Consider the following 14,222-nt stretch of genomic DNA (forward strand, 5'->3'; position numbering starts at 1 on the left):
TGAACATTAATTTCTTTGATGGCTTATCAATGTTCTCCTGCATTTCAGACCATGGCCGCAGTGTGAAAGGTAACTGTGTGTTATGATTGAATGCTTTACAATCTGGACTGATTGTTGCATATTTTTAAAGGACAGTGAATGTTTCATACGTTTATCTTGTATAAACTCGTATTAAACATTTTACAGTGATAGCCTTTTTCGCCTCTAATGTCTGATCCTGCTCTGAATCATTGCTTCTGCCTGATATCACTTCCCAAAACATGAATCCTCAGACAGATGCTTCATAGATTAATGCCAAGTAATGCAAGACAGTGACTGGAATGATGAGGAGTCCCAGGGGTCTGGATGTAGTCAGACTATAATTTAGAGTATAGTGCAGAATATGTCTTGGTTTGTATGTGAGGTTAAACTCATACAAGACTCATAAATGAACATTTGCCAGAATTGATTAGTAAAGGCCTTTCCCTCTTTCACTTCTTTGCATGAAACTGATCTGACAGGAAATCAATCCTATGTATATTTGAATGTTACTGACAAATCTGTTGTCAGAATCATATATATCAATTTGAAGCATGTATAAATAAAACCTGTTTCTGACACTTCTGTTGTGTAGAAAGTGTGCCATTTCAGTCTTTTACACACTTCAAAATCATGTCATTATTTACTGCTGTATGGTCTGAGGTGATTTTTCAAAGTTAAAGTCCCAGTAAAAACATTCATTAGGTGCCAATTAGCCTACTCAAGTAAAGCACCTTTTAAGAAAGTATATCCTTCTAATGAGTTACATTTTAGTGCTTTTTAAGTGTTTAATTGCCATGCTCTTAACTACGTGGGTTCTGTATCTTTTTTTCATTAGGTCCTTTTAACCATCTGAAATCAAGCCTGCTGGGATCTACCTCAGACTCCAACCTAAACAAGTACACTACAATTAACAAGATCCCCCTCATCGCACTTAACTTCTCTGAAACTAACAACGACAAAAGAGCTCCCTCACCTTCTTCCTCTGAGAAGACCATCATTGCTCCAAAAGTTAAAGACCGCACACACAATGTCACTGAGAAAGTCACACAGGTGAGATCCATGGTGTTGCAGTACACTAGACAGCTGTTGTGTCTATTTGGTTCATTGTCTCTGTGTGTGTGTGTGTGTGTGTGTGTGTGTGTGTGTGTGTGTGTGTGTGTGTGTGTGTGTGTGTGTGTGTGTGTGTGTGTGTGTGTGTGTGTGTGTGCGTGCGTGAAAGAGAGAGTATTTATATTTTAAGTACTGTAAACTGTAAGTATATTTAAAATATGACAAACAGACAAATGTATAGTAACAATCATTATTAGTAATGTATTCAAACTGTTGCTTAACAATATTCAGATATCTTGGCAAAGATGTTAGGGTTAGCTACTCCTGAAGATCGTTCAAGACTGATGTGACTTTTTGGTATGTTTTGAGTGTATTTAAAATAGCTAGCTCAGTCTACACAGTTTGCCTAATTATTGATAAGTAAAGTTACCTTTTCAATTTCATAAATGTCTTAAAAACGTTTATTTTTAATCTCTGATCAGCTATTTAATGTTTTTCTTTTTTCCCCAAAACAAATGTTATCCCATCTATTTGATATCAGTATAGCAAGGACAGTATAAACAAATGTAGAGTGTACGGTTATTTATACGGTGATCAAAAGTTATTACAATTGTTTTTCCTTCCTGTCACAACAGAGTTTTACAAAGAATTATTAACTTCCAGTTGTATTGCTTTCCTGCCAGTAAGAAAGAATATACTGTAGCAGTTACATTGTTACTATAGACTATTGTTCAGTTCAAATCTCCAGCCTCTTCCTTCCATTATTCAACACCCAACACCTCTCTCTCTCTCTCTCTCTCTCTCTCTCTCTCTCTCTCTCTCTCTCTCTCTCTCTCTCTCTCTCTCTCTCTCTCTCTCTCTCTCTCTCTCTCTCTCTCTCTATGACACTGCAATGCATCAAAAGACCATCTGAGCATGAAGATGGATTTCCTACCGTTGTGCACAAATATATGGGCCAATACTGGCAGAACAGAATTCGATAGTACTGTGGCAGCCTTAAAGGGTTAGCACACTTCTTCCTTCCCGTTTTTATGGGTTTTTTTGTTTTGTTTTGTTTTGTTTTGTTTTGCCTCCGTGGTAGCTTGGAGACTTGATTTAGGTCCGCGCGCAAACAGTGGATACGCTCTAGGGCCAGATAAGTGCTGAAATGTCCTTCTGTTAACTCACAGTCATTCTGTAGACCGGAGGGCATCAGATGGCATCCATCTCGTATGTATTGCTTTTGAAAATAGATGTGAGAAGAATTTCACAAAAGAAACACAAAAATAGAAATGTATCCAGAAAAACACGAGTGTACTCCAAGGAAGCCCAAGTAACTGTTATTCATCAAGTCATCTGGCTGGGCATTTGAGTTGGTCATTTGGCTTGTCAGCTTTGACTAATTCTCACATTACCTTACAGTGACCATCTGTGTGTGCAAGAGGAAGATAAGAGAAAACAGTTCTGTTTATCAACCCTTACTGAATGAGAATAAAAACGTGCTGAGGAGGCATCACAAAACTAGCTCTCCTCATGTTGGCAAATAATTAATGATATATTAATCGGGGTAAGATGCCTCATTTGTGTTTGTCAGCAGCAATTTGTGCATGTGTTGCTGTGTGTAAGTGTTTATGCTTTAGGCATAGTCACAGAAAAACACACTGATTTATAGTCAGTTTTAGCTACGCAGCATGAATTTGAAACTTTCTGGGTCTGAAAATATGACAACTGCACCCATGCTGACCTTGTAAAAGAGGAATGTTGAGACAGGCGAAAAGAAGTACAAATTATGATACCCTGGAGACAACATGAAATTGATGCTTATCTAGCAAAAATGACAAAATGCAACATATCAGCCTTTTCCAACATGGAGAAATGCCAATCATTCTCCAGCATGTTGTCAGTCTTCATTTTTAATAATGATTATCATACAGCTGTGTCCTGCTACCCAAAGAGAAGCTTGTGACAGGACTGAAACACACAAATCACCATCAAATCCAGTCAAATCAGTGTTTTCCTATCATTGGTGTTACTGTTTATTTGTACAGTTTTAGGTTTACATTACTTTGTCATAACCAAGCAGTAAATTCAACTGAAGCACAACATGTATGTTATCATGAACTTCACACCAGAGCTAAATATCACTTCAGCTTTGCTTTCTGTCAGATTTATAAATTACTTTTTGTATGCATACCCTTGAGTAAGGAGCTTTAACCTCCTCACACCTGCAATAACCTGATGTGTTCAGCTACGAAGCTTCCTCTTCTCAACCTTCTGCCCAACATAAATGAGTTTGGACAGGAAAAGCAGATTATATTTTGGTGTGTGGCTCCTTAGACTGTGTAACAGTGAAATTTGGAAGACAGGATGTCAGTAGTAATGAGATGATGAGAAATTCCTGATGCAATATAAATCTTATCCAAAGCTCTGCAGTGATGTACAGATAGCAGTTTAAAAATACAATATCAGCCTTAAATAGAACAGAAAGCTGTGGCACAATCCTTTAGTCATCACTGTTTCCTACAATCAGAACTGAACATAATTTGAGGGTAGAAAGATATATGTATATTCCCTCAATTGCTTTTTGGATAAATGGTAATGGAGAGCACTGTCCAAAATCCAAAAATCTCAAATGTATATCGTCGCTGTGGGGCGGAAATCTCCTATGTCCAAATTTTGTCAATTTCATATTTTTTCACATATCGATGCTATTGGTCAGCCCCACGTGGGTCTGTTCTAAAGTCTTGAAAATAGCTTGAGCGCAAATCTCTTAACTCCATGACCGCAGACTTTATTGAACACTGCTGGCAGCAGTGACGTCTGTGTCCGTACCATTCTTATCAATGACAGCATAATCTCCCTGCTCCCAATTATAAAGCTTGTATCTCCGATAAAACTTGACTTTGGGAAAATGTTGTGTTAATGTTGGTACACAACAGTATATGATAACAATATAAGGTATAATAACAACTTTAACGATACAATGTTTAATAACTCAAAAAAATACAGCGTTTTTTTAATTTTCTGAAAAATAATGGTTTTGGAGATACGAGGATTCCGCCGGACAGCGACGATATGTTCAGTTGAATTGAGATCTGCTGATTGGGAAGACTATGCTATACAATTTTCATTCTCATTAAACCAGTCAGTGAGCCTTCATGCAATGTGGGTTTGGCAATTTCATACTGTAAAAGTGCTAGCAAGATAAAAAAAAAGATTAATGATAAGATAAAGGTGATCAGTGGTTTGCATTGACTTTCCTACTACCAAACCAAACAACACCAGCAAAATGCCCCCACACTAATAAATTGTTATGATTTTTATATAGTTGTTAAGTTTATATATAAAGGTTATAATTTTGTTTTTGAGAACAACAAATTCAGTGGTCACACACAGAATAGACTAGTGCATAGACTAGACTTATAATAGCGGAAGAAAAAACATCCAAGTATTAGACTGTGATTGTGGATGTGATGGGGGAATATACAGAGCAGTTTTATCTGGCCATCTCAGCTTCCAGCACATTGAAATCATTTTGCATTTTTGCAAATCCCTTTCCTTGTATCCTTGTATGATACAACATCCTGTATATCTGTGTGTGTGTGTATATATGGGCAAGTCGTGGCCTAATGGTTAGAGAGTCTGACTCGTAATCCTAAGGTTGTGGGTTCGAATCTCGGGCCAGCCACGACTGAGGTGCAAGGCACTGAACCCCCCAACTGTTCCCTGGGCATTGCAGCATAAATGGCTGCCCACTGCTCTGTGTGTGTGTTCACGGTGTGTGTGTTCACTGCTGTGTGTGTGCACTTTGGATGGGTCAAATGCAGAGAACGAATTCTGAGTATGGTTCACCGTACTTAGCCGTATGTCACGTCACTTTTCAGCAAATCCTCTGAAGACTTTATTTTGACATTTAAGTGTTGGGTTTCTTGTTTCCACATATACCCCTCATCTTTTTTCCCCTAATATCCTAAGCCCCATTAGTCTTAAACTCTTTTTTTGGTGATAAAAATGGTGAAATGAAGCATTCTTAAAAACAATCTTGCTGTGATTCTTTTGGCCTGTAACTAAAAGGAAATGAATTCATTTGTTTGTGCTTTTGTTCATTTGTTTGTTCATCTGTTTCTTCATTCATTTATTCATTCATTAATTTATCTTCAATATCCAGTAGGTCAGAGTCACAGGGAACCCATATGCACACATTGACACACTCATTTACATCTAGGGGCTTCAGCTGAATTTCAGTTGTATTGTAATCAGCATCTGTTTTATTGGAATATGCAAACTGCATATGTAACCCAAATAATTTGTATCTCATTGTCAGTCTGTTTACACAGTTTGCATATAACCATGCAGTGGACCTTAATGAACAAATTAATTTCACATTCTTATTTTTCTTATTTCTCTTTTTTACATTAAAAAATGTATATTTTGTTTTTTCTCTGTCCAGGTGTTGTCACTAGGTGCAGATGTATTACCAGAGTACAAGCTCCAGGCTTCGCGCATAGACAGATTCACTATCCTACACTACAGTCCGTTTAAGGCCATGTGGGACTGGCTCATTCTGCTCCTTGTAATTTACACGGCCATCTTCACCCCATACTCTGCTGCCTTCCTGCTGAATGATAGTGAGGAACAGGAAAGGAGATTGTGTGGCTACTCCTGCAGTCCCCTTAATGTTGTCGACTTAATGGTGGACATCATGTTCATCATCGACATCCTAATAAACTTCCGCACAACTTATGTAAATTCCAATGAGGAGGTTGTGAGTCACCCGGGGAAGATTGCTGTGCACTATTTTAAGGGCTGGTTCCTCATAGACATGGTGGCAGCCATTCCTTTCGATCTGCTCATCTTTGGATCAGGGTCAGAAGAAGTAAGTTTTCAGCTACTTTTTTTCATTACATTTTTCCTTTATGGCATGCAGTTCATTAGTCTGCTTATTTCCATCTAGTGAGTCATCTAGACAAGTTGCTTGTGCATTATACCAGCCACAAGTAGGCCTGAATGTACACTTGTTTGTGTATTTCTGTAAGGATATTTAAACAATATTCATGATGGAATATCATAATTGTCTAATATAACCACCCCATAATACAATAGATTTTATTTAATTAACATGTCACAATTGCTGTCTCTGCAACACATTCTTTTGAAATGGTATCTTCACTGGGATTTTAATAATCCTTGCTTGAGTCGTTTAAAAAGCAATAACGATGTTAATATTTCTATATAGTGATTTTGTCTTTATATGAAAGAGAAAATAATGCATTGGCTTCAAACAGTCGTTTTAATCCATTACTTGGAACTTATTAGTTTGTCTTTAATATTAACTCATTACTGAGGGCGTGAGAAGCTTTCAAAGTAATGTGCACAGTTCATTTTACATGTCGAAAGGGCATTTATTTGAATACATACACAATGATTTCAAAATGCACCACTGATTGCTTTAATTTGAGGACATGTAAATAAAAATTCAACTTACAGATTGTATTTGGAATTACATGTCCTCAAATTAAAGCAATCAGTGGTGCATTTTGAAGTCATTGTGTATGCATTTAACAAGCCCATATGTCAGCTGAGCAGATAAACAAATTAATAGGTAAAGCAATTGATCAGCCTACTTCATGGAAGATGCCTCAAGGTTGAGAAATGTGTCACTATTAAGATACGTCTAAACTATTATTTAAAATTTGTAATAATAATTTATGCTTCTTCTCTCTTCTTTCTTTTATGTGAAGACAAAATAGCATAAAATTTTTGTTACAATTTTGATATGATTCCTTAAGCTTATAATATTATGAATGAATTCTAAAGACCCACAGAAGAATTTTACTATCAGTGCAAAGCCCATCATACTATGAATTGTTTTCAAAACATGATAGTTTTAGTTTCCCTGACAAATGGCAGATTTTTATTTTATTTTATTTTTTTTTTTGTCTAGATTATTAATTTGTCAACCAGGCAGAGAATGAATGGTATGCTATTTGGATGTGTTTAAATTATTGATTAGCCCTTAGGAAAGTTGTGAGATATGTGGGGACTGTGAGATGTAATGCATTCATTGTGTTACGTGAGCCAGTTATTAGAGAACAGGCCAGGTGCTGGACGATGCTGCTTCTGCCTGATCGTCAAATTTTTCTTATATATAGTGAACTCAGACTTCCACTTTATGTTATGCAATGCAGTGCAAAGCTGTTGCAACCTCCAAAATAGGCAAACAGTCTGCTTAATTGGCCATTATGCATTGAGTAAATGGGTCAGGCTACTAAGATGTATTGTTTATTGATTTTCCATTGGATTTTACTTGTATTTATTGAAAAGGGATCCCTGAAACCCTATACCAAATAGTGATCTAGGCAGGCATATTGTAACCAGAAGAAACATTAATCTCTGGTGTGTGTATATTGTACTGGATATTGTGATGTTGTAACCCCCTCCCATTAATGAAACGGACTCAAATGACAAATCTAAAGTGACCCATGTCAGGAAATGCATTCTTGCTGGACTGGTTTATGTTTGTCTGTTTTGTGTGTATGTTTTTATGCCTGTGGTTGGGCAGATGGGGCTGTTGTGCACTCTGTGGTCAATGCGTTGCATGTTTTGTATAGTACAGACAGACAGATGGCAGGTGGCCTCAGGACATGTCTCATTTACAGGATTTACACAAAGTGATTTTAGGTCTCTAGCCTTCTCCTAAAGCTCATTTAAAAACTGCTTCCCAAAACTGTTCTCTATTGTTTTCTCAATACATACCTTGTTTATTCATACATATTGTATCTACTTTGTTTATATTATGTTTTTTATAATTATTTCTATACACGTATAATAATGTTTAATTGTGTATTTTTAAGACTCTACATCATGTAAGGTCACAAACACGATGCCGAAAAGCAAAATTTAAATACACAAAGTCAGCAGAGATTGGTCACAACAGCATGGTCATGATCACTGTGTTGTAGAGCAAACAAGAGACACTTTCTTCATGTGTGTGTTGGTTTGTGTTCATCTTAAACTACACTGAATTTTATTTACTAGACATGTTTTGCACACTGGGTGCATTGAAATGGACAACTCTTAGTAATTAAGATAATATAACATTTACTGACTTGTGAGATGAAATCAGCAGCATAAATAAAGACAAAGCAATATACAGTATATTGTATAGTATAGTATATTTTGTTGAGCTTCTAGTTTTATCCACAGTTAAGGTATTATCCACCAATGAGGTAGTTACAGTTGCCATATTGTGTCTAATGCAGAAAATGCATATATGTACAGTGACGCATGGATTAAAAGATAGATAATAGTGAAGTTCTGATGGATGCTGGGAGAAATGACCTATGTTTCTTCCTGCAGCAGGGAAGGTGCAATCTGCCGCTCAGTTTACTCATCTGTTCCTGTAGTGTTTACTGAAGAGCGTAGGAGGGCTTTGTCATGATCGCTGACACCTTGACCAGCAGGTGTTACAATATTAATTACAATGTCAGTAGGTACTCAAATTGGAATTGAACGCAGCCTTAGCAAATCACAGCATTAAGGGTAAAATCTTCATGTATCGTTAGATGTTTCGGTGATCAACAATTATTAGCATCTTGAATGTTGCTTTAGCCTTTATATTCAAGTCACCCTTCATTCTTGTCTAATGCTACTAATAAGATTATAACAGTTTGTTAATGTTGCAGATGTCCAGCTATAACTGTATGCACATTTGTTGTGGATCACTATGCCTGGCAGCTTATAATGACTTTATAATGTCTTCCTTGTAGGATCATTTGTCTACTCAATTGCCTACTCATGCTTTTCATCTCAGACTGAAGAAAATATTTTTCATGGGGGATACACAGTGTCATCATGTATGTGCGACTGTACTGGCAGACCTATTGTTTTAAGTGAACTTTAAAAATATCTTCCACACTTATTACCTTTGCAGAACCTCTATATAATTGGCAGGTAAATAAATGAATCCCTGTCAGGGGCAAGTTTAAAGTGTTGCAGGAGCATGTTTCAGATGAGACAGAACACGGGTAAATACCAAGGGGCTCATTTGCAGAGTTTACAAAATGAAAGAAAACATTCCACAAATTAGAATGTATGTCTGCCCATTTACAAAGGCAGTACGATTACCACTTTCTCATCTCTTTTCTTTCAATGGCCTGGGTATTGGTGGATGTAGTGCTGGTCTCTAGTGGTAGAGCACATAGACAGCTTTGTATAATGTGCTATAATTACACATAATTATAAACCTGGTAATTAGTGAAACATTTATTGAAAGGCATTACTGAGGGAATATGCTACATAGATAGAAGCCGTATTAGTCTACAAAATATAACCTTTCCAATTTGCCCATTTGCAGTAATTGTGTGGTGACTGAGGGAAAACCATTCACATGATCAGATGACAATTTCTACTACAGTACATAGTTCTGATAATCACAAGCTTTCCTTAACTAGAACATGATTAACGTTTGTATATATCTCAATTACAAGTCAACAATTTTAATGTCTGATTACACGAAAAGTGAAAAAAGAAAAAAATCACATTAAATGTTTCCTTTCCATTTCATTTGAAAGATATTCTGCTTCTTAGCTAATTATGGAAAAACAATATTCCTTCCAAATATTCAATAGTTGTACATCTACAGCAGGAAATGAGTTCTCTCTTTGATTAGCAGCATAATAAACATTATTGTCTGCCTCAACAGCATTTAAAAACAAGCCTTATTGTTGATGTGACTGTACAAATGTAACATTCGACAACTGAATTAGGTTTATGATACAGCATAATATATGCTATGGTATAGCTATTCCATATACATAAAAAGCATGAGGTTCATTGCATGAGAAAAGCACACTTAGCTAGCAAAGTTTTAGACAGCCTGATATGCCAGCAGTTACAGCTCCTTTTGTTAAACTTTTTTTTACCCAATGTGAAATCAGTCAATGCACATAACTGGGGATAAGAATATAAAGTAACTGAAATTGCAAGCAAAAAGTTGCATAGGATGTTTTTCACAATTTGTTTTCCTGTAACTAAAGACACAGTTTGTCAGGGTTGGTGTGGAAGAAATCAAGTAACCAGCACAGAGTCCTGACCACAACCCAACTGAACCCTCTTGGGATGAACTGAAATGTTGTCGGCAACCCAGATCTCCTCACCTGACATCAGTGCCCAATATTTTATAACATTTTAGATAACAAAGGGGCTAAATCTGTAATTGGATGCACATATGTGTGAGAGGTGTCCACAAACATTGGGCCATATAATGTATTTAACTAGAAGAATAAAATCAATTGGTCAGAGGTTTTCCAGAATTCATCCACAACAGCTAATTGTTTTTCCCCAAAAAATCTGAGATTGTTTAAGATTTTCTTTATTTTTTCTTAATTGATATCCATCACATTCAATTCTGGTTTATGCATTGTAGGCTCAATTAGGAAAACTACATTCTTATTTCTTTTCAATAATGCTCTGTCATGTTGCAATCGCTGGTATGAATTCAATTGGTTTGCATTGCGGGTTTATCTGTCAATGTCTTTAAACTGGTATCTCATTTGTTTTCAGACAACTACTCTGATTGGTCTGTTGAAGACAGCCAGGCTGCTGAGATTAGTCCGGGTGGCCAGGAAGCTGGACCGCTACTCTGAGTATGGAGCAGCAGTGCTTATGCTCCTCATGTGTATTTTTGCACTTATAGCCCATTGGCTGGCCTGTATCTGGTATGCCATTGGCAACGTAGAGAAGAATTTTCTAGAGCAAAAGATTGGCTGGCTGGATAATCTCGGCGTGTCTATCGGAAAACGTTACAACCTGACTGACCCCAACTCTGGACCCTCTATTAAGGACAAATATGTCACTGCTTTGTATTTCACATTCAGCAGTCTGACCAGTGTGGGCTTCGGCAATGTCTCACCAAATACCAACTCAGAGAAGATCTTTTCTATCTGTGTCATGCTAATTGGATGTGAGTATGAACTGTTTTAAGTCCAATTATACAGTGTAAATGTAAATGTAAATATCATCTCGATGTAAATGTAGCTAAGGTAAGAGGCTAACTGATCACCAGAGATTATTTTGGTGTTCAGTCATTCTCAATACAGCAGTGACACAGTAATGTGTGTTCAGAGGAGCGATGTTATCAGGGGTATCAGTATTGCTGGGGTTTTATAATTTTATCTATGATACTACTGGGTTGAGAGAATAGTCTGCCAGCCAAAAATATCCAGGCAATTCCGGTGTCGATATGATGAACTGACACCGATGAAGACTAGAAGATTAATTTATATTGTGCTTTGAAAAAGAGGAGCTACAGTATAGTTTTTAACAGAACACCAAAATGGTAACTAATCTGGAAGGTGTGTCTTAGAATGAGACCAGTAAGAATGTATTAGTCTGGGTTCAGATATGGTAATGTTAAGTTCAAAATATTTGTGAATACAGTATTTGCATGGGGGGGGTTGTTGTGAAATGTGATACAATGCAACATAAATACAAAAAGACAATCTGAAAAATTAGAAATAAAGAAGATAGGACGTTAGTATCTTGCTCACACCCATATATCTTTTTAGTACACATAATTTTGTAGAATTTTTGTACGCACATATGTGAGTGATATAGAGCCCTAAACTCAATTCTATTGAACATCTTTAGATTAAACAGTAACATCAACTGTACTCCATGCCTTCTTGTCCAACATCAATGCCCAACCTCACTAATGTTCTTCTGGCTGAATAGACAATTCTCCACAGCCATGTGCCAAAATCTAGGGGAAAGCCTTCAATCAAGAGTGAAGGCTGTTAAAGGGTGGGACTGAATCCAAAAGAGATGTTTTGGAAAGAGATGTTCAGAAATCAAATTTAGTTGTGATGATCAGCTTGTACTGGTCAAATTAAATGAAACAGCTATATTTATCATACAGTCCTAGAGCTGTGATCTGTATTATAGATGTACAGTAGATTATAAAAATGGCCAACTATTGTAGATGTATTTATTAAACTGAAAACTAATGGGTTTTTTTTATTTGTTGTCTCATGTTCATATGAATATTAGTATTCAAACTCTGTCATATTCTTGTCTTGGTTAGCCCTAATGTATGCCAGCATCTTCGGGAATGTTTCTGCTATCATTCAGCGGCTCTACTCAGGAACAGCGCGGTATCACACCCAGATGCTGCGCGTGAAAGAGTTTATCCGCTTCCATCAGATCCCAAACCCACTCAGGCAGAGGCTGGAAGAGTATTTTCAGCATTCCTGGAACTACACTAATGGAATCGATATGAACATGGTGTGTTTGTATGTTGGGAATTTGGGAGATATAGCCAACTAGGCTTAGCTCATGCATTATGTATGTTTATGTAGCTTATTAAGATTTTTAACAAAATTTGCAATCAACAGTGCTCATTGTGGATGAGGAATTTGTGAACTGGAATTGAGCGCTATTCTAAACGAAGGTTGTTGTTTTTTTTCAGCCTTGTTGATGAGTTGCAAATCTACTGTAGGTTTTAAATTAGCTCCTGTAAGACATGTGAATAAATCAAGTGAAATGTGTTGTAAGTATGCATAATGAATGCAACACCTGTCTCTCTCCATTTTGCTCCATACGAAATGGAATGACCTCATCTCACTGGGACGCAGGAGGTATTTATTTTAAAAAAAAACACAGGATTTTTTTTCGCCATTCTCATTCTTGTCCCCTCCAATGCCTGTTATGTGCAGATGCTCGAGCCCTTTCCTTCATAAAGCACTTATCATCTTACTTCATGTTATTTTCAATAAGATATCCATTTCAGCTTTGCATCTGCTTTGATATTTATTTATGTAAAGGCCTTTTAGTCTGAGGGGTAATACTTAACAGTAACAGAACATGATTAATCAATAACTTTCTTAAATCGCTTAAGTATTATAAATTCATGCATAAAGAATGACCATCCTAAGTACATGTTTGTTAGTTAATGTATTAATTAAAAACAAAATCAAACATGTTCTAAAAGTAAGAATAAGAAATTAAATGTGCATAATAATAATAATTTACACTGATCCTCTCTGTCGTACAGGCTCTGCTCTTATATTTTGAAATGAATACAATAAAATGTATTCATTTAGCAGACATTATTATCAATTAACATTTAAAAACAGTGTTCCCTATGATTATTTTCAGATGATTTAGTCTTAGATAGAGCATGTTAGACTAGTTTACCCCTATATGTAAATTAAAAATGTACGTAATGTGGTCTGTGTTCACACATGAATTCATGAGACTCACATATGTAGTTTAGATAAACTCTTCATTAGTAAGTATTAGGGCAAAGGGTTATTCATGTACTGTTATTGTAAAGGGTTACCTCCTGAAGATTTTGTTGCTTACATTTAAGGTGCTTGTAAAAAAATTAAAAAAAGGAACAAATGTTCCTGGATTCATAATCTTCAGAGGCTGCTAGCCAGGTATTTCTGTATGTAATTGCTGAATGTTTTTTTTGTTTGTTTGTTTTTTGAATAGTTTGCATGATCATCTTTATCTTTTCCTTATATCCTTTGGTGGGATGTCAATTACCACTATGGCAGTCTCAAAATAGTGAGATGCACACTACTTCTCTTGCATATATTAAATCTTATTTCAAGATCAACATTCAATTTTACCCTTTTTATAGGCTATGAAAAGGGTAAACCTGAAAACTGTTATATATCTGGACATGTCAATATCTAACTATTGTATGTTCCTTACAAAACCGGTACTGTTGTAAGCAATGTAATAGAAAATGCATGTGCTTTTTAGTACTTCTTTAAAAACGTTTACTTTTACATAAATTCAACATATCCTATCCTCGTTTCTGTCTTTTTGTCTGATTTTTCCTATTTAGGTGTTAAAGGGCTTTCCAGAATGCTTACAAGCAGATATCTGTCTTCATCTGAACCGGAGCCTGCTGCAAGATTGTAAGGCTTTCTGTGGGGCCACAAAAGGCTGCTTGCGTGCCCTGGCCATGCGCTTTAAGACGACCCATGCTCCACCAGGAGACACACTGGTTCACTCTGGAGATGTTCTTACAGCACTTTACTTCCTGTCTCGAGGATCCATCGAAATCCTGAAGGATGACATTGTCGTGGCCATTCTAGGTAATTTTTCATTTGAATATTTTTTTTAAATAATAATGATTTTTAAAAAATATATTTGTTAAT

General features: G+C 36.3%; 1 protein-coding gene across 2 annotated transcripts in view; it reads left to right on the plus strand.

The window, feature by feature from the left end:
• LOC113654133 (potassium voltage-gated channel subfamily H member 7) overlaps positions 1 to 14,222 on the plus strand; it is a 64,155-nt gene that overhangs the window by 33,782 nt on the left and 16,151 nt on the right. Inside the window, exons 5-10 of one of the 2 annotated variants that reach the window (XM_027164086.2) lie at positions 49 to 69; positions 857 to 1,071; positions 5,501 to 5,926; positions 10,615 to 11,014; positions 12,134 to 12,333; positions 13,907 to 14,159. In XM_027164086.2, the coding sequence (XP_027019887.1) occupies positions 49 to 69; positions 857 to 1,071; positions 5,501 to 5,926; positions 10,615 to 11,014; positions 12,134 to 12,333; positions 13,907 to 14,159 (1,515 nt within the window). The remainder of the gene's footprint in view (positions 1 to 48; positions 70 to 856; positions 1,072 to 5,500; positions 5,927 to 10,614; positions 11,015 to 12,133; positions 12,334 to 13,906; positions 14,160 to 14,222) is intronic. The other variant, XM_027164087.2, reaches the window with a different exon arrangement.

This window comes from Tachysurus fulvidraco, chromosome 6, assembly GCF_022655615.1.
Source record: "Tachysurus fulvidraco isolate hzauxx_2018 chromosome 6, HZAU_PFXX_2.0, whole genome shotgun sequence".
Taxonomy (NCBI): Eukaryota; Metazoa; Chordata; class Actinopteri; order Siluriformes; family Bagridae; genus Tachysurus; species Tachysurus fulvidraco.